Below are 23,905 nucleotides of genomic sequence, written 5' to 3' on the forward strand. Positions count from 1 at the left end.
AAAAAAAAAGGAAAAAAATAAATTAATTAAAAAAAAAGAAAAAAAATAACCCTTTAGGGTTGGTGGGAAGATTCAGGCATGTGACTTAGCTCAGTATAGCACATGTGACCAGGAACACAGAGGAGCCACACAGCACACATTGAGGCCTGTCAAGTCACAGCCTGGTCCGGTTCAAAACTCTCCCAGAGAAGCAGCAGGGAGGTGTGGCCTCGTTCAGGCTCTGCGGTCAGGTCTAAGGCAGGCCTATGGTCTAACGCTGCAGGTTTACAGGAAAGCCTCTCTCTCTCTCTCTCTCTTTCTCTCTCTCTCTCTTAATGCCCTATCACGGTGTTTTTAGAATACTGTACTATATTTAGTATACTTCTTTCTCATGCTTTCCCACCTCAGAGCCCTTCTGAATGAAGCTAGTTCCGGAAGAGTAATTGTGAGTCAGCCCCTTTACAACCTTCTGAAGGGCCAGGCTGGAGCCAACTGACCTGAGGCCTCACAGAACGGAAGGTAGGGCTCACTACACTCCTGTCACCCCAGATTTGTAGGCCAGGCACGAGGCCTTTTCACCTCAGCTCTCTATTCTCTGTTGCAGTTACTGTTAGGGTTTATACATCTTTGTACACTTCTGAAGTGAAGTCTCTTTCCGTATCTAATTTCCTCGGGTGGTGCTGAGAAGTGTGTAAAAGAAGCTAAGATACTGTCCAGGACCCAGCTGAGCAGAGAGAAGGCCTGAGGTGGCCGCAGAGACCCCGGGAACCAGACTCAGGTTGTCAGGCTTACCAGCAAATGCCTTTGCCCACTGAGCCAATTCACGGGCCTTCAGATGGTTTGTTTTGAGGGGCGTCCTGTATATGCTAGACCCATGACTTTTTTAATTAGGGTCTCACTCTCCAGCTTGACTTCCCCAACCCAGGTGGAGATGGGGGTGGGGCTTTGGAAATCATAAAACAGAAACTTGATAGATATCAGGACATTCTGCTTGTATTTTCTGACCCAGGCGGAGGGGGAAGGAGGGACAGGAGAAGATGGAGACCATGATAATACTGCCTCCGTGATCTTCAAGATCCCGAGGACTTCAGAGACCTCTGGGCTAGGGTCCCTTTTTATATCTAACTTCCTCTGATGGTGTATTGTGGTGTAGCAAAGGTGGCCAGGATCCAGTGCCCAGTAACACACCAGGAAGGGTTGGTGGCCAGCCACTCTGTGCCTCACCAGCAAGTGACTGATCCGTGAACCCCCATTCTTATTTAGGCACATAGCAGCACCCTGGGTTCTTTGCCCCCGGATGGAGTGAAAGTTCAGTTAGTGAGCACCAAGGGTCTGCTGTGGGATCATCAGCATGGGTGGAACTGCTCTGTCCCCAGGGGCCCGAGGTGAAGCCAGGGCTGGGCTAGGCCATGGCATCCTGGAGAGTGAGACATACCCTGTCCAGGGAGATGTGGGAAATCTGGAAACGCAGAATGATGACCCAGAGGAGTCCCAGGATGAGCGACTGGTCTCCATCCACAATGTTCTCTGGCCCGATGAAGGCTATGGGTACCTGCGGGCATGGGTGATTGGGCTAAGCCATGAAGCCTCTGTTCCCGAGAAACCCGGAGTCCAGGAGGCTGTGAGATGGGAGGGTCCTGGAATTTGGCCTCCTCCAGCCAGTGGTCCTCCAGGGAGAGCAGGCAATAGACAATGTCAGGAAAAGGATGGCGTTCTGAATAGTTGGGACATTGGTCTAAGCCTCCCCGGTGCTCTCTGAGCAGGTAAACCAGCCTGGGTAGCAGACCCTCATATGTGGTGCTGCCTCCTTTTCCCAGTGCCGCTGCCTCTCAAGAGGGTGCTGGGTCCCCGAATCGCCCCCAGACCTCAGTCTTCAGTAGGTATTTCAACTCCAACAGAGCTGTTAGAAGTCCAGGGTCTCCATCTCCACCCAGCCAGATTCTCTAGAGTCTGGGCCCAGGAATCTGCATTTGAGCAAACAGTGGGTGGCTCAAGGGCGAAACCATTGGTCTAGATCTCGCTCCTCAGAGGAGAGGACGGGTTAACTCAAGACAGATGTAGCAGGGCCTCATGGGATCTGCCTGGTACCCCCCTGGCTCTATCTTCTCTGCTGAATCACGTGGTACCAAGGAGGAGAACTGTGAGATCAGGACTCCAGCTTTGCTTGCGGCATCCCTGGTGCCTGATCCTAACACAGGCCTTAGTGTCCTTGCACAGGCTGGCTGTCTCAGCTGTCTGAAAATATTGTTCCCCCAGATGTCGGCATGATTAGTCCCCTTTCTTCCTTTAAGCCTCTAGTGTGGTGTCGCCTTGTCAACATGGGCTGCTCCAGCCATCCCATTTGAAGTTGCAACCATGCATTTCCCTCCCACCTAGACACACACATCTGCTCCCGTTTACTGACACAAACATACACCTAATGTACACCACCGCTCCCCTAGTGGGGTGTTGGTTTTGCTCCCCAATACAACCCCAGTTCTTAGCAGAACTTTATTGCTGGTGTCTACCAGGTAGGAACGATGAGCTGAATGAGCAAAGGGGAGGCACCCTGAAGACCAGAGCAGCTGTGAGCTGGTCCCTAGTCCTGCGCGAGGAGCTTCTCTAGGCATTGTACCTTGTGGGCACAGCTGCACCTCACAGATCTCTGAGCGATGATGCACCATGCACTTCCTCTCCTGCCCCGCATCACTCTGTGTTCATCTCAGCTCAAAGGTGTGACACCTGGCTAAAGGAGGGCTCGTCCGCTCTTTCCAGCTCTCCAGAGTCAGTTCTCCCAGCTTCAGGTTTAGCAATATCAGTGGATCGGTGAACTCGATCGCGATGGCAGGGAATCAGCAAATATTCAGACTTTGGTGTGGTGGTGGTGGTGTATGTTTATATATGTGTATGTGGCAATAGACCAGTGGCGCTGGTCATGAGGGGGCTCTCTGTGCTGTGGGGACTCTTACCTCTTTTTAAGGCCTATCTCTTTGGTTTGTCACTTCCCCAGGTGACTCTGGTGCCCTCCTGAACCCTTCTCCTTGGCAGACTCCTGTGGACACACACACACCTGGACTCTGCTACGTGGCTGACTACACATCTTGCCTGAGAAATCATTGTGGATCTACATGTCCAGGTTTAAGAAGAGAGAAGATCACAAACACTCAGATTCTTTTGGCAAAGAACCCTGCAGTCCTCCCTTATCAGACAGAGATGCTTTCTGTCCTGCTGGGATGCAGACTGTTCCTGCTGTGGCCAGCTGGTGGCCTGAGTCAAGTGCACTGTGCAAGGAGAGCTTTGTGCTGGCTCTTGTGCCTCGGCTGCACCCGTGACCCGGCATTCAGGCCCGGATCTCCTGCTCTGCCTGAGGCCTATCATATGATGGCCTCTGGTTGCTGCTCACCCAGCTATCCACCCAGAAACCCCTTCCCAGAACACACCTTGGCCCTGAGAAAAGCCAGTGCATGGCTGTTGTTTTCCAGAAAGTGCACACGCAGGTGGCCTGGGCTGGGCGCTGGCAGGGCCTCCCCAGAAATAAGCTCCAAGAGCCGCAGGAGGTGGGCACCGTCAGCAAGATCTGCATACAGGTTCTGGATCCTGATACCCGCCTGAGGAGTGGATTGGGGCAGATGTAGGATCGGCCCAGCATCTCCTGCCCACCCCACTTTAAAGCCTGGGAGGAGCAGGCCAGAAGAGCTGCAGGCCAGGGACCCCATAGCAGGTCCCCAGGTGGCTGACCAGAACTGGAGGTTCCCAGGCCACACTTACCCGGCCCAGTCGGAAGATGTTGTTGATCCAGTTGGTGAAGGTCTTCTCCTGCATCTGCGCATGCTGAGCCTGGAGCTTGCGGACATGGCCGACCTCATACTCAGAGTCCATGGCCAAACTTGGACTCGGCAAGGCGGAGCTGTGGGCCTGAGTCTCTTCCTCAGAGATGCTAAGGAACTGGAGGGTTGAAGGACAACCAACCTGTGACCCTATAGCTCTTGGAGGATGAATGGCAACTGGCATCTCCCTGTGTCTGGAGATGGTGGGAGCACTGAGGCTGGGAAGCACTGTGGGCACTGATGAACCTGCCAGAAGCCCGAGGCCCTGTCTTGCCGCATTATTCCCAGGAAGGACAGGAATATGAGGTGGAGCCTATGCAGATAAAAAGCCTGACTGGTAGCCTGCACTTGAATGACCCAGAGTCACACACCCCCAGATTCTTCTCTGAACCCCCGCTAGTCCTACCGACACAGCCATTGTCCCCTGTTCTTTGGCTCAGTTTTGGCACGGAAGGAAGACAGGGCCTGCTCACCTTGGCAGTTGGCGTCTGGGTCCTCACTAGGAGGCCCCACTGTCAGATGGAGATACAAGATAGCAGGGCTTGGGGAGAGAGGGAAAGGCAACCAGAAAAGTCAGGCTGGAGTGGGGCCACAGCACGGCCCTCCCCTTTGCCAGCCTGTCAGGGGTAATGCCACACAGGCAGCATTGTCCTCCCACCTGCTACAGGGCGGAGCCCAGACAGGAGGGGGTGGCTCGAGAATGTTCTAGGTTCATTGCTAGGGGGTCTCTCCCCTCATTCTCTACCCCATCCCCTGGTTGCTTCCCTTGTTGGCAGGTGAGGGTCTTGGCTCTGAGGGTCTTGTTGGCTCTGTGAGACCATGGTAGGATGCTGAGGTCTGAATGAGACATCAATGGCCAGGGTCTCTGGCTGAAAGCTGTGGGCTCACTTCCCTCCTGCACTCCATCCTAGGACGATGGGCCAAGCAAACTGACTGACAGCCCCTCCCGAACCCGAGAACAACTACGGGGACCCTAACATCCTGGGCTCAGCTTCCTAGGCTCCGACCAGCTCAGCCGAGCATTGAGAAGGCAGCCAGTGACAGATGAATTGGGTACCAGGGAAAGCAGCTTCTCAGGGGGCAGCTCCCACTCACTCCCCTATAAGCAACAACCCCCTCCCAGGCGCTGCCTGTCAGAGGCCCTCTTCTCAGGAGCCTTTGCCACAGGGACACCCACCCTGTGCCCTCTCCCAGAGCCTTCAAGGACATCCACACACAGCCACTCAGAGACTGCCGCCCAAGTTTAGCCAGTTGTATGGAACCCCCTAGGGCAGGTACTCATCCTTCCTCTGACCGCAGCACAGGAGTGAGCTTACCACCCTCTGCATGGCCTGCCTGGAGCCCCGGACCACTGTCAGCTCCAAGGAGGATTCTGGAGGAGATGGCACAGTCTTTCAGGACCAGTTCCTGTTTTGTAGTGGAATACTTCAATTGGTTTAAGCTAAACAGGGTCCATCCTGAAAAGAGGGCAGGGTCTACTGTACCCAAACTTCGGGGAAAAAGGAATACGCTGTGCTGAATGACGATCCAGGTCGGCATCATCATGAGGGTGACAGGAAAAAGCCCGATGTTGCGAAGGTGGCGCACACCTGAAGTGTGTGAGAGAGTGAGGCCTGCATCTCAGGAGTGTGTTCATCGCTGCCCCGCCGCACAACCCATCAGTCCCCATCCCCACAGTCCCTTCAGCCTGGGCTTTCACTCTCTCAGCTAAGGTGTGAGCTTCAGTAGGGTCTTTGTCCCCAGTCACTGTGAGACCTCTTCCCAGAGAGGATGCAGGAGGAACTGGGGTTACAGGGATGGCATGGAGAAGAGGCATAGCTCCCTGGACTCTTCCATCTCCTGTCAAAACGGACCCAAGGGACCACTTTCCTCTTGAGAAGTGGGCACAGTTACAAGTCAGAGCCAGTGTGGATGGACACTTTTAAATAAGGTTTTATAAAATAGAGGCATTGTATACTTACCGTTGCTAAATACTATATGTTCTGACATGCTCTTGAATTGGGCCCTGGGTTACTTGAATAAACTCAGGCTCCCTGTTCTGGGGTCATACTGTCTGTCCATCTGCCTACTCTATGAGCTCAGGACTTCCCTGGCAGGGGAGGATGGCAGGACCTAGCTTAGGGGCTCACTTCCCCTCACTTGCAGGGGTTCCTGCCATCTGATGCCATGTGGTGGTTACAAACATGGTCTTTGGAACCAGGGAGAGCATGAAGTAGCCATACAGTCACAGACGACATGCCAACCTGTCCTCCTGTGTGTAAGCCCTCTGAGGTGGCTTCCTTCCTTGAAAACTAGGGTGATGTGTATGGTGGTTGGGATATGAGTGTACTGAAGGCTTGGTCAATAGGATGGTGGTTGGACCATAAGGGTTCTGAGTTTATCCAAGGATGAGACGAACGAATATGACGAGGAAGCAGGTCACTGAGGCATGCCTTGGAAGTAGCTCTCCGGTTTTGGGTCTCCTTCCCTCTGCTTCCTGGCTGGCAACAGCCTCCTCTGTGACATGCTCCTGGCTGTTACATTCCGCCTCACTCCAGGCCCAATGGAGCCAGCAGAATGCATATATGTTTGTATGTTTCTCTGTGCTGAGTTTTCCCAGTTGACAATTTAGACTTTCCTTCTAGAAACTGAATTCTGTCAAGTGTTTCCGTAACACTCAGAAAACTAACACACGGGGTAGGGCGATACAGTCAAGGAGGGCAGAGGCTTGTCGTGGAGGTGTATTCTGGACAGTCTAGGAACACCGTGTCAGTTCTGGGAAGGTACACTCTTTCACTTGGCCACCATCCCTGGCGCTTTCTTTTCTGGTAAACTAATCATGACAAACAAGAGAATATCATGAAGAGTAGACCCATGGCTTCTTTTGTTCAGGAACATCACCGGGTCAGAGTGTGGTGAGGCTCAGCTGCTAGGCTTCTCCCAGCAGAAGGTGGAGAGGAGTGGGAAGGGAGACCCCAGAAATCTTAGCTTGCGGTCCCTAGAAAGGCCTCCTCTGAGGTTCTGTAGAGAAGCGACTTGGTCATATGTACGTAGAACATACAGACACACTTTCGAGACAATCCTGAGACATACATTTGTGATTATATTTATGGAGATAGATGACAAGTGTGAGAAAAAAAACAGCAAGACAACTGGGGGGGAGGCAGCCCTCCCGGACATCACCACCGTGGACACCAGGGTCCTCACAGCACAGAGATGCCTGCATTCAGTTACGACCCCAGGATCAAACATTCCCCTCTGTGTGTCCAGTTAATTAAAACACACTCATGCAGAGTCAAATGCACACCATGCTCCTCTTAAAGCTGTCATTTGGAGAGTAAGGTGGGGAGCATGAATGATGACATAAGAGTTCTCCCTGGTTTTAAAACAGACTGCCACAAAACTAACAACGTAGTTCGGGCTTCAAACTCATGGTAATCCTCCTCCATCAGTCTCCCAAGCACCGGGATAACAGGTGTGAGCTTTTAGCATTTTCTGACCCTGAGGTTGACAGAGGCAATTAGGGAGGGGTATGTTTTTCTGAAGATCCAGGGGCCCTGTTCAGATTCACTCATTTCTGGTGCTGTCAGGGTGGGCTATGTGGGCACCGCTGTGCTGTGACTCCTACTGCATAAGTGATGGCGGACGTGTCCTCAGCTGGGCTGCAGAGCAGGCCCCTGCACCTGAATAAGTGGGCCAGGGAAATTCAAGGGCTCGGGGAGAGGTATGTGTGCAGACCAATCCTGGCCCCAGAGAGGCACTCCTGATGAGAAGCACACTAGTTTGGAAGACAAGGCATTACACAAAAGATTTCTACAGAAAAGCTTCATCTTGTGAGAAAAACACAATTGGACACAACAAAATGCATATTTTTCTTTAAAAATCAAACAGCAGTGCCAATCATCAAGACACTGATCTCCATTGACAGCTCAGGATGGGGCCAGTCTCTCTTTACCTGGGTCCAGAGTCTCTAGGACTACACAATTCAAGACATGGCCTTCTTGAATTTAAATTCTGCCACTCACTTTTCTGTCACCTACCAAAAAGCCTTGGGAACATTCAATGGCTGAAGGGCACACTTAGTGACAGATGGGAACTGTCTCTTTTCTTAAGTCTCATAAACTGACTCTGCTGCAACCTATTGGGTGAGCTGGGAAGAAAAGCCAATCCTCAGACTTCATTATGATCTGAAACATTAGCTACAGTCCTTGCCAGGGGCGGACAGAGGTTGTGAATTCCAAATTTCTAACCGAATCCAGCTTTGCTGGAAGGAACCTTGGCAGGGTCATGCAGCAGGTGCGTGAACAAGGCAGGTTTTCCTGGCCTGGCTGCCCACTCTCTGGGCACTGCAGAAGGGATGGGCACACACAGATGTGGGACATCCTCTTTCACACCTGGGTATCACTCTTCTTTCTCTTTGGTGTCAGTCAACAGAGAGAAGCAACCCTCTGTTCTGCTCCCCTCCCCCTCTAAATATAGCAAGAAACAGTAAGAAAAATAAATTATTTTCTCTCAGTGCCCTTTGAAGAACTGAGAGGTTTATGGTAACAGATTGCTCAGCACAGTCCTGGACTTCAGTGCGTCCCCAGCTCACTCCCTGAGTTCCCCAGAGTTCCCCAGCCTGTGTCCACATCTACATTTTTTTCCTTTGGATAATCTGTTTTTCTTCTTAGACTTTAAATCTCCATATATAGTGCTCTTCTCAATATTTTGATAGAAATTTAGGGATTTTAGAGGTAAAGGGACCTCATACAGCATCCAGTATCTGCCCTTCCCCGTCCTACATGAGGAAGCTGAGATACGGAGAGAACAGAACCTTGGCCAAGGACATTCAGCAAGTCAGTGGCAGGGCAGACTTCAGGCCCAGGCACCCCCTCCTCCCCCCCCCAGCTGTGCACCCTCAGTCAGCCTTCGGCAGGGACTTCCTGTGGGAGGGGGGCACGAGGTGCGGGGGCAGGCTGTTCGGGAGCTCGTAGCCGTCCAGCTTGATCTTGATGAGGTGCTTGGCCAGCGCGAACTCCTCCTCATCCAGCATGCCGTCACAGTCACAGTCCGCCAGCTTCCAGATCTTGCCCAGGACACTGTTAGGCAGCTTGGACGTCACCATTTCCTTCTTGGCATTGACACCTGATATCTTGCCATTGATGGGCGATAGTGTGTAAAAGAGTTCGTCATACACGGGCTTGTCTTTAGCCACGACCCACTCTTCCTCATCGGCCCCCTCCTTGGCCCCCTCCCCATAGCCCTGGTTGAAGGGCCCCTCGGTGGTGCCATCGAAGGCGCCGCCCTGCACCATCTGCGTGGGCGTGTTCATTTCTTCCTGGCTGATGAGGCTCATCAGGGAGGAGATCTTGTTGGTCAGCATGTTGTCCACGGCCTCGATCAGCTTGGGCTTCAGCGAGTGGAACTTGGTGAAATCATAGTTCTCCAGCTGTTCCTACGGGAGGGAACCAGAATTGGTGTTACGTTCTCTGCAGGAGGTGCTGCTGGGTTTCCCTTAGAGCAGACATCCCACCACACCCTCTGCCAGTCAGAACTCTTTGCTGGGGCTCCCATGTCCAAACTCACCAGATGTATAAAGGGGCTTAGGAACAAGGAACAAGCTTCCGGATTGAGATGTGGCTTTCTGTACAGCAGCTGCTCTCTCTGGAGGCTGCAGCAGTTACAGCCATCGCCTAAGACTGAGAAAAACCCTTCACCTGCCCTTAATGCCCTAGACAATTAGATCACTCTCAGAAAGGTCCTGCTGCACACTTGTTACTTTCATAACGATCCAGGGAGTGAAAAGGGGCAGCTTACAACCTTGCTTTACTCATGGGCTATCCAGATGGCGTTAAAACCAGAGACCACATCTGCTAACTCTTTACTTTGCTAAAGAACTCAGGGACAAGAGGGAGCCCATGCCTGACACTGCCTGGATGGTCAGGATCTGGAAGCTGGATGGCTCAGAGATCTAGGGTAGACTCAAACATGACCAAAAAAAAAAAAATCAATGAGATGATCCCTAATGATACTCTGCTATGCTCATGGAATTGGTGCCTAGCCCAACTGTCATCAGACAGGCTTCCTCCAGCAGCTGACGGGAGCAGATGCAGAGACCAACTGTCGAACAGTAAGCAGAGCTCGGGGAACTCTGTAGAAGAGGGGGAGGAAGGACGGTAGGAGCCAGAGGAGTTGAAGACACCAGGAGTATACGGTCCACAGAATCAACTAAGCAGGACCAGGTGGGCTCACAGAGACTGAAACGGCAACCATGGAGCCTGCATGGGTCTACACTAGGCCTTCTGCACACATGCTGTGGTTCTTTAGCTTGGGGTGTTAGTGGGATTCCTAACAGTAGGAGAGGGGGTGTCTCTGACTCATTTGCCTGCTCATGGGACCCTTTCCTTCTACTGGGTTGCCTTGCCCAGCTTTGATAAGGGGGTGTGCGCCTAGTCTCATTGTATCTTGCTATGCCGAATTCAGTTCCTATCACTGGGAAACCTGCTTTTTTTCTGAAAGGAAATGAAGGAGCAATGGATCTGGGGGTGGAGAAGGCTGCAATTGGGATGTATTGCAAAGAATTAAATTTTTAAAAATATAATTAAAGATTAAAAAAACCCTCAAGACTATATTTAGAAAAAAAATAAAACAAAAAAACCCAAAAAATCCTAATCCTATTAATTGAGAACTTTGTAGCTGACTGTACATGGTACCACACACCTATAATCCCAGCACTCAGAAGGTAAAGATTATAGAGTTGCTGCAAGCTTGAGGTTAGCCTGGTCTACATAACCATGCCCTGTCTCAGTTCCCTAGCTCCTGGTGAAAGGAACTTCTTTTTTGAATTATTTGGAATACTGATGCAGGCTGGAGCACGCGCTCCTTGGCTTTAACCTTGGTAGGAATGAGCTCAGAAGACTACAGGACAGGAACCTGCGGCATCCCCACAGAGACACAGCCTACTGCGTGGAGGCTTCCCCAAGGTGCTGCGGGAATCTTGCAGCTGGAGACTAGTCAGTTATTTCAAATGGGCACAAGCTGAAACCCAGGTTGAGCCCCATAAGCCGGTCACGGGAGGTCTCCACCCATCTTTTGGGAGGAGTGATCTTTCAACAGAGCTGAACCTTGACTTGTACTTCTCAGGCAGAGCAAGCCTCAGTGACCTTCCAGTTCCAGCCCCTTCAGAGGTCATTACAGGCACGTCTGGAACCATGTTCAGCTTTTACATGAGTGCTGGAATCAAACACTGGGTCTCATGCATGCACAGCAAGGACTCTTAACTGCAGAGCCACCTATCATTTCTCTAGCCAATGGCAGAGTTGTTTTCTATTTTGTTTTTGTCTGTGTGTGTCGCTGGGAAATAAACTTGGGATGTAACACACATCAGGCAAGTGCTTTCCCACTGAGCTCTGTATTCCCAGTCCTCGCTGTAGCTTTTGTGTGTGGGAGCATACGTATGGGCAGTTCTGGGTAGAGTGAAGGCATGGAGGTAGAGAGGTTATTCACTTTCGCAGTTTCCTGGAGACGAGACAGAGAGATCCCGGAAAGAAGCCAATCTTGGCTGTTCTGGACAGAAGCAGTGTGTCAGGCTAGTAAGGTGGGAAATGGGCATAGACAAATGCATACTTTCATTGTAAAAAAAATGGAGAAAAAGTAGAGAGTAAAAATAAAGATTTACGGCAGGCATAGTGCAGTGCACAACGCCTGTCTGCGCTTGATGCACTATCATACAGTTCGCGAGCTTCTGGCAAGGGGCTGGAGATTGAAACATACAGAGACACAGACCTCTAGTCCCTGGTAAGAAGCCCACAGAGGCTTATATACCCAACAGTCAGGTGGGCCAACAGGTGAAAACCTTATCCTCTGATCCTTAAGGCCAAGGCCACACGTGCTCGTGAAGCAGAGCTGGTAAACAACTTTGACACAGCTTTCAGTAACTCAAATCAGAAGGAAAGTAAAGATCTCTAGCAGGGAAGAGCAGCTGGAGGCCAGGACTCCAAATGGTCCCAACAGCATAGCACGTGCCTCAAAGGCCAGCACTTCTTGACCCTCCTACCTACAACTCCCAAGTGCTGGCCTGGAGGTGGAGGCAGGAGGGTCAAGAATTCACAGTGAGCCCTTGCGGGGTTGGGGTGGGGATTCAGGCACAGTGGTAAACACTTTTCATCCCAGCACTCTGGAAGCAGAGGCAGCTGTACACACCTCTGTGAGTTCTAGACCCAGCAGAGCTGGACAGTGGGACTTTGCCTCAAAAACTAAACAAACAAACAAACAAACAAAAGAGCAAATAGAATTCAGGGTGGGGACTGGAGAGGTGGCTCTGTGGTTAAGAACATGTCCATATAAAAGCAGCAGGACACCCCAAATTCAATTCCCAGCACCCATATTGCATGGCTCCCAATCACCTGTACTTTCAACTCTATGGGATCTGATGACCTCTTCTGACCTCTGTGGATAACTGCGCACACAGCCACAGACACACATGCGAGTATGCAGTAAGAATTCCGTGGCTCTAGGTCCTACTGCCTCTACTTTGAGTGCTGGGATCATCGGTGTATGCTACATACCATTGAATTCCCTAGCAAAGTCACCTTATAGATAGATATGGAAGCTGTGTCTAGCAGAGAACAAAAATTGTGATCTTCAAGGTGTGTGGCAGGGCAGGAATTCTGTGTTCATATTTGGAAGGAGAGCCCCAGCACTCAGACTAAGGGGACAAAGCCAAAAGATGAGATGACTGCCTACAATGTCTTCAGAACAGACCTCCCATCACAGGTGCAGGCAGCCAGTACTGCACACCTAACCTGCTGAGCTGAAACTCGGCAGTCTGTACTCGGCTGAGCACTTGAGCAGGACAGTCCTGCATCCTCACTGGTGGGTCTGAGCCACCAGGACATCATCTCCACTCCCACATTACAGAGTGCTACCAACACTCAGGTCTTCTGCTGACAGGGCCACACAGTCAGCCTAGGGGACAAAAAGGACCAGATGAGGAGGAAGGACATAGGCCTTCCCACATAAGAATTCCAATGCTACTGGGTAAGAGGCCTGAATTCCCTTGGGTGCAGGAACACTGAGTCTGAGCCCTGAGCACACAGAGCCCCTGTGTCTGTCTGCCAGACACGTGGGGTTTATGTCTGCCCAAACTGTCTACCAGCCTGCAGAGGCCAGCGATTCTGACGGCAACTGTATGAAGAAACAAAGGGCAACAGCCACGATTTTGCAGGAATGACTAGCAAGCAGCAGCTACGTCTGCCCAGAAAGCGCACAGCTAAGAAACTCAGGTCCTCACAGACCTGAGCAGCAGTGGGGAGGACAAGCTACGGCCCTCCAGCAGGGCAGGCCTAAGACAGCAATCGTTTTCATTGGGATAGTCATGCAGTCAGGATTTAAAGAGATCAACAAGTGTACCACTGGGGCTGCTCTTTCCAAAGAGCAGGTTCCTAGCCCAGTCTCAAGCTGGGTCATCCTTACCCAGTTACTCCCTAAGTTCACCAGAGCAGTTTTCCAACGTGTGATAGAGAGGAGCAGATAGGGATGGCTCTGCTGCCCTCTGCTGTTAAAACATGGTAACTCCTCCACATGGAGGTCAAATTTTTCAGGACAACCGAGTATAGTGTTCTCAAGCTGCAGGGCAGTCATTACACAATAGGCAAGCGTCCCTTGGGACAGGACACAGGACAGACATAGGCAGCCTGTCCTGGTGCTAAGGGAATAGAAACACACACTCGGCTCAGTGTAATAGATGTGACACCCCCTGACCAGGCGTCTCTTGAGAGGGGGAACAGAGACCTAAAGCCAGCTGTGATGAACCGCCCTCATGACCCTAAAATATGCCCAGGTCGTGACTGTAATACCCAAGCTTTAGCTTCTACTTCTGACCCCCACACAGTGGTGTTAACTGAATGCCTGTTGCTGAGGATGGTGGACCATCAACGGCTTCAGGGAAAGGAGAATGCTCAGCATGGATTTACAGAGCACCCACTGCAGTCTGGATCAGCGTTGCAACATGTGGGTCGTGACCCCTTTGGGGCTGCATATCAGGTATTTACATTACAATTATAACAGTAGCAAAATCACAGTTATGAAGTAGCAACAAAGTAACTTAATGTTTGGGGTCACACCCCAGGGATTATCCCTTGCCCCAGAGTTTTTGAGAATTTGAAACCAATTTGAAAGGTGATTTACATACAAATCTAGACTTTAGCTTCCTTTATGCCCATGAGGGCTCATATTCCCATAGGACAGTGACTACTGAGCTAGATAGGACCTTCCCGCATAGGCAAGCCATACAGTCTTCCTTGGCTATAGGACCCCAAAAAGCTCGCACCCAGCAACTGCAGAATCATCCTCCTGGTAGTTATGCTCTGGGAATCCATTAATGTGAGGAGACAAGCAGACATGGTGACAAGATGACACGGCTTCCTCCTCTGTGGCCACACAGCTGGTAGCTGTAAGCACCTGAGTTCATGTCATCTGCTTAGCAGAGAGTACGGTGCCCTGTGCAGATGTGTGCTACACCGAACAAGAAGGTGGTGACCTTGCTCCAAAGGACATCCCATCCCTGTGGGGCAGCGGACACTGACTGGGCCAAAGCAGTTGAATGCAGCCCCATTATGGCTCGCCTGGAACTGCCCAGAGCTAACGGGAGACTCTGCAATCAGGCTGGAGGCCACCAACACTAGGCTTTCAGCAGAATGCTGCTGAATACAGCAAAGTAGGCTGTGTCCAGGGCCCCAGCTTGGTGCTCAGCAGCCAGCCTGTCCATCCAGGGCCCCAGCTCGGTGCTCGGCAGCCAGCCTGTCCAAGCACACTTTTTCACTGTATGGCTGCAGGAGCCACACGGTGACCTTCAAAGCCAAGCCCAGCTCTAATTCCCTTCAGGTTCTGTGATTCTGAAAACTCAGGGTTACCTAAACGTCAGAGCCAATTCTGAGCATCACCTACGAGGCCAGGCTGGCTGTCTTTCTCATGTGAGCTTCACTGCCCTTTGGCTAATTCTCTCCCCTTTAAAAAGACATTTGGAAGGCAAACAATGGCTGCTTTAGTCATAGGAGGCCATCATCATGTGTCACCATTAGGAAGATGATGTCATTGAATTCCTCTTCATTAAACTGAGACTTTCTTATATTTCCTATAACCAGCTAGGCTTGATTGTGGCAAGGAATTGCCATCCCCACAACCTCCTCCTGACATTGTAATGGGGGCTCCCAGTACCTGCATGGCTTTGACCTCAGGGAAGTCCCCCGCGGAAATCTGGTATTCTCGCTGCAGCTGCACGTAGATTTCCGGAAGCCTGAAGATAAGTTCCCGCTTCTTACTTTCTTTTCCAAATACGTTTGGCATTTCCTTCTTCAGATAGCTGATGATGTAGGCATGTACCTGAGGGGATATGTCGGGTGAGCACACACCACGCTACTCGAGAAGAGATACCTGAGACCCATTCCCACACAGAACTCTGGTTCTGACCACAAGAGAAGGTGAGGAGCCAGGCAGCCTAGGGAGAGCAAGAATGTTCCAGAGCTCCTGAGAGCTGGCCTGACTTGAGCAAGGGCCAGAGGGACCCAATGTGCAGAGACCACACAGCGATGGTGAGCAGAGAGAACCCCAACATCAAAGGCTGGGCAAGGGGGAAGACCCAGAAGACAATCGGAGGTAGAACATGGCAGATAAGGGACATGGGATGACAGGGCTCCCAAACCCCGAAGGGCAAGCAGTCTCCCCAGGAGGGCACTGCACTGTCTGCCCGTGTCACCTCCTTCTCTCAGTTCTCTGTTCTTCCACTTCCGACTTCAGGTCAGTAAGTTGTGTTCATTACAAAAGTTTTCTTTACAGAACTTCAAGTCTACAGAGTAATTCAAAAGCCAAAAAAATAGCTAAAATAGGAAGGGATGAAAAACAGAGCAACGATTTAAAAAATAAAGCAGCCATGTAGACTGGAAAATGCTAGTGAAGAGAACAGATTTCATTAGAGTCTCAGGGAAGAAGGACATCGGGGAGAGCGAGGAGATGGATCCCAGAGCTCAGCCGAGGGCCTCTGGGTGTGCACGCACACTGGTGGGCCCAGCAGAATCTGCAAGCACCTGCACTGCACAGAGGCCATCTGAAGATGAACACATGCTGGGCTGTATGGTTACTGCTTAGGGACCAACTCCTTAAAACTGAATGTAGGGTTAGAAGAATATCTGACAACAGTTCAATGCACACCCCCCAGAGACTAAGTCCACATCAAGCCGGTGAGGACTCTAAGGTGTTTCTCACTGTGACACTGTGTGACTTCACAGCAGCTTTGGTTCTGAACATACAAGTGTACTTTGCACTATGCCTGATGTCACGCCGTGCAGTGACAATAAACTGTCTGAAATTCCTCTGTTCAGACTGAGACTGTTGTTTGTAGGTTTATGGTAATATTTTTTTCCAGTTAATATTGGGCATGGTAACTCATGTCTGTAATCTCGGCCCTCAGGAAGCTGAGACAGAAGGACTACACAATGGGTTGTGTTGGGCTACACAACGGGATCCACGTCAATCTGGGCTACCCAGTGAAACCTATCTCCCAACTGTCCCCACTTTAAAAAATTCAATAATAAACCCGAGATTCACAAAATGCTTAGATTAAAAGAAATGTGAGATTGAGAGAAGTGGCCAAGTCTTACTGAACAAGGGTTTGTTATTCTGTTCAGATCAAAGCTGGTACCAAACCACATGTGGTTCTAACAGTCTTAAAGAGGGCTTAAGGGGGCCTTGAGCGGCAGGCATCTGAGGTCAGCCTTCAGAGAGACAGGTTTCCATATATAGGCGTGGGCACTGGCATCCACAAAGCCCAGGCAGGGATGGAGCTATTTTAAGCTCTCAGTGGATAAGCAATGAAGGGCGCATCACCACACACTGAACGGCGATTCTCACACTCTCAGCCTGTATCTGCCTGATGAGCTACAAAATGTCCAACTTCTCCAAAAACGAATTTGACACTGCAAAAAGGAAAGCCAGGCCCCACATATCACATGTGACTAAGAGGAAAGTGCGTCTTTGAAGAGCAAACTAAATTCCACAGAACTCTAGTGCTCTCCTCTCTCAACCTCCACTCTCCTTCCTCAAAAGCTGCTTTGCTTCCCTGCTGAGTGAAGATTTCCAAGTGGGTGGTGGCCGTTCCTAGCCTCGTGCAGAATGGGGTCTGCCGGTGTGCTTGTCTCCCTTTTGAGTTTGCTTATCCCGTAAAGAAGACTGAGGTCTGCACAGGTTAACAGAAGAATAAAACTACACTCGATTTCCCAAACTCATATGTAGGCTTTTCTAAAATAGTTTACTCTGAAGAACCGTGCGGTAAGCTTTGGCGTCTCAGAGCAAACAGACTTCTGGCAGGCTGCCTCCCTCTGACAAAAGTGAGGAAGACAAGGAGGCTAACCCAGAGCACAGGATGGTCTCTTGTTCCTTAGAAGACAGCTTTGAGGGGCTGGAGAGATGGCTCAATGGTTAAGAGCATGGCTGTTCTCCCAGGTGGTCCTGAGTTCAATTCCCAGCACCTGCATAGTGGCTCGCAACCATCCCTAATGAGATCTGGCACCCTCTTTGGCCTGCAGGCATATATTCAGAGAGAACACTGTATATATAATAAATAAGTCTTTTAAAAAAAAGCTTTGAAAATACACAAGTAGAAAAGACAGTAAAATTACCCAATCTCCAAGCTTTTTGTTTGTATTTTAAAAATCCTGTATTATGGTGAGAGTGGTTAAGATAAAAACACAGGCCACTGAGCCCAAGGAAGCCAGAAGAACTCAGGACACTTTGATCTCTCAGAGGATGTGTGATCACTAACACCTTGGTTTTAGCCTTCTGGTTTGCAGACTACGAGAATTTATTTGTCATTCAGCTTGTGGTAAAGCAGCCACAGGACACTTATACATGCTATCTCATCCAGTCTTTACCCACCCCTTAGTCTGGTTTTTTCTTCCTTTTTCCCCTGTGCTGGGGACAAAAGCTAAGACCTTGAGCACATTAGAGAACTGCTCTACCACCGAGGTGTACCGTCAGTCCTTGGTGTCTTTAAGCTTCTGATCTTCCTGTCTCAGTCTCCAAACACTGGGATTACAGGAGTGTGCACCACTATTTCAGATGTGAACTCTAACTGACCATGGCCCGGCAGCATGGGAAACGGGTGCTGCACCTGTTCAAGTCCGGGGTGGGAAGAGGAGCGAAGGGTAGGGATGATGCCCCGCCCCCCAAGGCCGGAGAGATGGTACACGCTGCTGAGAACTCACTGCTCAGACTTTTCCATGTTGTTTTGCACATCAATATTCATTCTTCTCCAGTACTGAGTACCATCCATTACATACATGGCCACTGGGGTGTTTCCACATCTTGGCTATTCTAAATGAATCTGCTATGAGCATTTAAAAAAATGAGGCTACATTTGCTTCCCCTGGGTGGGCCATGAATTTTGGAATCATTATCCCATCAGCTAACTCAGATCTCCTATCTCTTAGGTGATATCTAAAAACCTACCCATCCCATATTTTACAATGTCCCTTGTAGGTTTTCTGTCGATAGAGAATTTTCTAGAATAAGCAGAATTATAGATTAACATATAAAGTAAGAGTGTAAAGTAAGGAGATATTGCAGAAGATGTGTACGCTGGATATAGATCAGGACTTTCTGGACCAAGCAGACTACCTGGGCTTGGGATGTGTATTCTGTAATATTCCCAGGCTGTCAATCAGCTCCAGGAAGTTACACTGCTTTCTGAATGTCAGGTTTTCATGTATGAAGTAAGGATAAGGATGCCCAACTGTCAAGTAATTGATATTATCAAGCAAAAAATGGCTTCTAAGCATTTTTTTTTGCTGCAGAAGGAAAACTGTGCCAAGAGAAAGATGACCAGACCCATACAAAAGCATTATAAGGAAATATAAGTAGTCCAGGGTGACTCAGTGGTTTCTTGCCTACCCCTTCCCCACATTTTTGTTTGTTTGCTTGTGTTTTTCTGGGCAGAATCTCACATAGTCCAGGCTAGCCTCAATCTTAATACGTAGCTGAGGATGACCTGGAGTTTCTGAGCCTTCTGTCCTGTTGGGACGGCAGGTATGTACCCCGCAGCTGACTTGTGCAGTGCTGGGGATCAAATCAAGGCTCTGGGCATGCTAGGCGAGCACCCTACCCATGGAGCTGCACCTCCAGGCTGCTCCTTGCTTCTTTAAGAATGACAAAGTTCAAAAGTGGAACCTACAACTGCAGCAGGAGGGCTAGGGGTACAGCTTCATGGAGCACCCACTTAGCATGTACCACGTAAGGGGCCACTGTGTTCAGTTCTGCTTCTTAGCCAGCCCAGGCAGCTTCCTGTCCTAATGTTCAGCTGGTATTGCGACATATCACGTGCAAATGGCACTGGGGAGCTGGTGATGGGAGTAGATGTGCCACAAGCATTTTCCTCTGTGAAAAGGAACAAGCCAGACACTATTCTTAGGAAGAAAAGAATATGCTATTTCTTTTCCTATAAGTAAGCTCAGCAGATTTGAACATCCGCCCCCTACATCTGCACAAGGGTTTCCATTATTCAGTTTCAGAACACAGAGGCATTTTGTGTCTCCCTAACCTAGGCCACGCTGGTCTGCTCCAGGGACTCAGGGATGGCAGGAGCACTACAGGCTGGTGCTCAGCATTTCCAGCAGCTCTCTATCCAGTCACATCCACAGTCTTTCTCTTTCTTTCTCCAGCTCTCTGTTCATATTCTTTCTCATTCCCTTTCTCTCCCACCTTTTTCCCCTATAGCTGAATAAAGATGTATCTTCAGTCACTGGTCCCTCAGCAGCGACTGGCAAATTTAAAATGTCCATGGACATTAAATCCCGTGAAATTTGCAAAGTCTACAGGACTTTGGTTAGAAAATAATTTAGGCTAGCCAGGGTGTGGTGGTGCACGCCTTTAATCCCAGCACTAGGGAGGCAGAGGCAAGGGAAATCTCTGAGTTCGAGGCCAGTCTGGTCTAAAGAGCAAGTTCCAGGACAGCCAGGGTCACACAGAGAAACTCTGTCTCGAAAAACAAACAAACAACAAAAACCAACAATGACGAAACTAATTTAGATTTTTATATACCTTGAAAGTAAATTAATTTATAACAGCTAGAACAGAGAAATACCATGTGTCAAAGGGTCATTGAACAAGCAAAATGAGACAGACTTCCTGCTACCATGCACTAGGCCTAGGGTAGCAGGCCTTTCAGAAGAGCTGCAGCTAAGTGGTTTCACGAACTAGCTAGAGCAACTGCCTTGCAGGACAGTGGCTTAGAGTTCTGAGAAGCTTATACCAGGAAGAAAGGACAGCAAGTGGTGACTCATACAGCACTCTTCGGACTCAAGTTAGCTTGGTGACACACAGAGGAAAAGTATGTACACCCTGGGGTGTAAGAAAGGGAACCAGGAGGTTGTAGCACTGTGTGTCCTGGGCACTGGCAGCCCGGGGCAGGTCTCGTCAGACATAGGAACATGCACATTTGGCTGCAGTAGGAAGATGGCTGATGAGAAAAAAGAAGGTGTTGGAAGGCCCGTGATCCTCTGGGGAGCCATCCTGTCTTCCTGACAGCCACCTAGGCACCATCCTCTGAGGTCATATGGGCAAGTACCCATTCCTTGGTCAGTACAGTTTCTCCCTCTGGGACTCTGGGACTTCCTCCTCTACCAGATGACTCTTTAGCTCTGGCCTGGGCATGCCAAATCTGTGTCTACTAAACGAACCACAGTTGTGGTGGACCCCAGAAGGCTGACCCAATACACCATGGCCAGACCAAAGTCAGCCGCCCTCCACCGCTTCTTTTGTTTTATACCAGAAGACCAAGAGAAGGAGAGTTGACTCCACTTCCTGACCAAGTTTCAATGCGTGTAATCAGCCTGTGCAGCCCTGGTTAGTCTCAAACTCATAGAGATCCACCTGTTTCTATCTCCTGAATGTTGAGATTAATGGTGCAGCAAAATTATGGTGATTTTTTTTTTTTTTTGACAGGGTCTTACTATAGCCCTGGCTGGTCTGGAACGCCTGTGAAGACAAGGCTGGCCTTGAAACTCACAAAGATCCACTTGGCTCTGCTGCCCAAGTACTGGGATTAAAGGAGTGCACCAATCACATGCCCTCCCTGAGCCTTCTGGGAGGATAGCAGTGCTATCCAGCATCAGCCCCAGGGCCCACCCTGTTATCTGATGCTTACTTTGGCCAGCCTCGCCCGCTTGATGAGGTCATTGAGTTTGCGCACAGCAGCCTTCTGGGGCAGGCTCTGGATGTCTCTGAAGAGGTCCTGTGCTTCAGCCTCGAAGAGCCGGCGGTTGTCTGTGTTCTGCAGAGGCTGTGCCCAAAACGAGCCAATGTAGACTCGAAGCACCTCGGGTGTGTTGATGACCTTGCCCAGAGACCACATGAGGGCCCCGTAGACTCGCATCAGCTGCTGGGTGTCCACTTGGTCAGCCTTGTTCAGGACCACTCGGATCTTGTCATCCTGGCCCCGGAAGGCCTTGATCGCCTCTGAGAACTCATCCGAGATGTCCAGTTTGTGAGCGTCAAAGAGTAGGATGATCCTGTCAACCCGCTCAGCAAACCACTGTAGGACCTGGCAGAAGTCATACCCTGGGTGGAGAGAAAGCTCTGTCAGTGTGCGGAACACTCTGGGGGACATGGCCGTGGGAGAACGCCAGTGAAGAAGAGCGTTGAATCTGAGGCAGCAGGGCCTACGATTGAAAACCATCTCTCATGAGAGGGCTGGGCTGGATGCACGTAGCTAATATTGGGATCTGGCACCCTCCCAAGGAAAGGGACAAAACGGGGCCTCTGGTCAGCTTGATGAAGCCCTGTGTGTAGGCAAACTGACTTGGTACTCATGGTTCTGACCTCACCTAGCACAGGTCTTTGGGTGAGGGGCAGAACTGACCTCCAGTCCTGACACTGAAGGCCGTGGGCTAAAGGCTCACTCTCTGGACAAGATTTACTTTCCAGAAAACCTCTGAGATGAAGAAAGAAGGGAGCCTGGAGGCCACCTGCATTCCCAGGGTGTCCAGCAAGCACGGGAATGGAGGTTTACAGAATGCTGAGGAGGTCAAGGGTTGTCTGGGGGAACTGTGATTGATATTTATCATGAGGACTTTTTATAGCTTACGTGTGTTTAAAAAGTATTTTAAACATCTGTCACACACAATATGGTCGTTTGCCAATTTCCTCTTTAAAATGGACACGGCCACAACAGATTCCACTGGTCGTGTTTGGCCACCTACCAATCTGTTCCAAATCAAGCAGTTAAGTAAACACTCTTCCTGAGGTCAAGACTCTCGGCCATCTCCCCCAAGGAAGCAAGTTCCCAGGAGAGGCACACAGGAGGCCAATACTCAAAGGTTATTTTACTCCCAGGCTGCTCAGCTGCAGAGCCACGGTCTCCACTGAAGCAGTGGCCTCTCCTGCTGCCTTCCTATTCCCGATAACCCCAGACGCATGCCAAAGTCTAGAGAATGATGCCAAGAGCGCCGAGGTAGCTACCATGCAATTTTAACAGTGCACCTTGCTTACTGAAAATATTTTTTAAAAAATATCAAGCTTGATTTATTCAGATAAGAAAATACCAGACAGCAAAAAGAATAAGCTAGATAACCTGTCAGCAGAGGTGAGTCTCTACAAACAAACACACAACAACTACAGCAAAACACCCGTGGGGGTGGGGGCTGAAGAGACTGCTCAAGGGTAAGGAGCACTGGCTGCTCTTCCAGAGGACCTGGGCTTGGTTCCTAGCACATGGCAGCTAATAACTGCCTGTAACTCCAGTTCTAGGAGTTCTGATATCCTCTTCTGGCTTCCATAGGTGCTACATATACAATGGTACACAGACTTACATACAACCGCTTGTACATATAAAATTTTGATAATATAAAAATTTAATAAATCTTTAAAAGAAAAATCCTAGCCAGGTGGTGGTGGCATATGCCTTTAATCCCAGCATTCAGGAGGCAGAGGCAGGAGGATCTCTGTGAGTTCGAGGCTAGCCTGGTCTACAGAGCTAGTTCTAGGGCAGCCAGGGATACAAAGAGAAACCCTGTCTCAAAAAAACCAAAAACCAAAACAAAAAAGTACAACAAACAAATAAACCCTCTTCCTAAACAAAAACAAAGCAAAAAAACCCAACAATAACAACAACAACAACAACAACAAAACAAAAACAAAGCAAAAAAAAAAAAAGACAAAACCAAAAAACCCTACCCTTCATAAACAAGAAAGCACTGGGTAGAAATTGGTTTCAAAGAGATGAATAGTGTCAGACATGGTGGCTCATATGCAAGCTATTATCACTTGAGAAGAGAAGGCAGGAGGAATGCTACAAATTTGAGGCTAGCCTGGGTTATAAAGTTACCCTCATCTCAAAAACAAAAAAAAATACAACAACAAAACAAAAACATAGAAAACAAAAAAACCTACACATCAAAAAAGATGACCACAGAATGATAGCATTCACATAAAATGTTAAATGTCAGGCAGTGCTCAGCATCCTATGGAAACACACTGCAGCAAAAGCCCACACTGTTAGTATCAACCTGGGATGCTGGCTGGGAATGGAGTGTGGGTCCCAGGGCAGATGAGGAAGTGCCCAGGGAAAAATGATCTTGTAGGAAAAGTGAAGAGGTTTGTGGACTAAAGTTTTCATCCCTTTGAAAAACGAGTATGGGAGGGGAACAGATACACAAGAAACTAGAGTTAGTAATAGGTTTATTTTGTTTGATTTTTTTGTTGTTGTTGTTTTGTTTTTTGGGGCAGGGTTTCTCTGTGGCTTTGGAGCCTGTCCTGGAACTAGCTCTTGCAGACCAGGCTGGCCTGGAACTCAGAGATCCGCCTGCCTCTGCCTGCTAGGATTAAAGGTGTGCGCCACCACTGCCTGGCTGTTTGTTTGATTTTGAAATAGGTATTACTATATAAGTGCCAAAGGAAGCTTGTCATCCTTGTAGGTAAATTGAAAGAGCAGCATTGCTAATGTCGGCATAGCCATGCGGACATGGTGGCTCTTCCTCTCAGGCCACCTCAGATGACTACTTTGCTGTGACGCAACATGTGTTAAACTACAGCCTAAATTAAAATTTACAATTTGTAAACAATAAGATTCTGGGCTGGGGACTAACTTAGTGATAGAGCACACAGAGGACTTG

General features: G+C 49.6%; 2 protein-coding genes across 2 annotated transcripts in view; both read right to left on the bottom strand.

Annotated features, from left to right (window-relative positions):
* Sptbn5 (spectrin beta, non-erythrocytic 5) overlaps nucleotides 1–4,203 on the bottom strand; it is a 45,524-nt gene extending 41,321 nt beyond the window's left edge. Inside the window, exons 1-4 of the mRNA XM_005364480.2 lie at nucleotides 4,192–4,203; nucleotides 3,727–3,903; nucleotides 3,399–3,566; nucleotides 1,415–1,531 (exon numbers count right to left, since the gene is read on the bottom strand). Coding sequence (XP_005364537.1) covers nucleotides 1,415–1,531; nucleotides 3,399–3,566; nucleotides 3,727–3,903; nucleotides 4,192–4,203 — 474 coding nt within the window. The remainder of the gene's footprint in view (nucleotides 1–1,414; nucleotides 1,532–3,398; nucleotides 3,567–3,726; nucleotides 3,904–4,191) is intronic.
* A 2,644-nt stretch (nucleotides 4,204–6,847) lies between these two features.
* Nucleotides 6,848–23,905, bottom strand: part of Ehd4 (EH domain containing 4) — a 69,540-nt gene continuing 52,482 nt past the window's right edge. Inside the window, exons 4-6 of the mRNA XM_005364294.2 lie at nucleotides 20,941–21,353; nucleotides 14,964–15,128; nucleotides 6,848–9,201 (exon numbers count right to left, since the gene is read on the bottom strand). Coding sequence (XP_005364351.1) covers nucleotides 8,665–9,201; nucleotides 14,964–15,128; nucleotides 20,941–21,353 — 1,115 coding nt within the window. The 3' untranslated portion in view covers nucleotides 6,848–8,664. The remainder of the gene's footprint in view (nucleotides 9,202–14,963; nucleotides 15,129–20,940; nucleotides 21,354–23,905) is intronic.

Source organism: Microtus ochrogaster (genome assembly GCF_000317375.1).
Source record: "Microtus ochrogaster isolate Prairie Vole_2 chromosome 14 unlocalized genomic scaffold, MicOch1.0 chr14_random_1, whole genome shotgun sequence".
NCBI lineage: Eukaryota > Metazoa > Chordata > Mammalia > Rodentia > Cricetidae > Microtus > Microtus ochrogaster.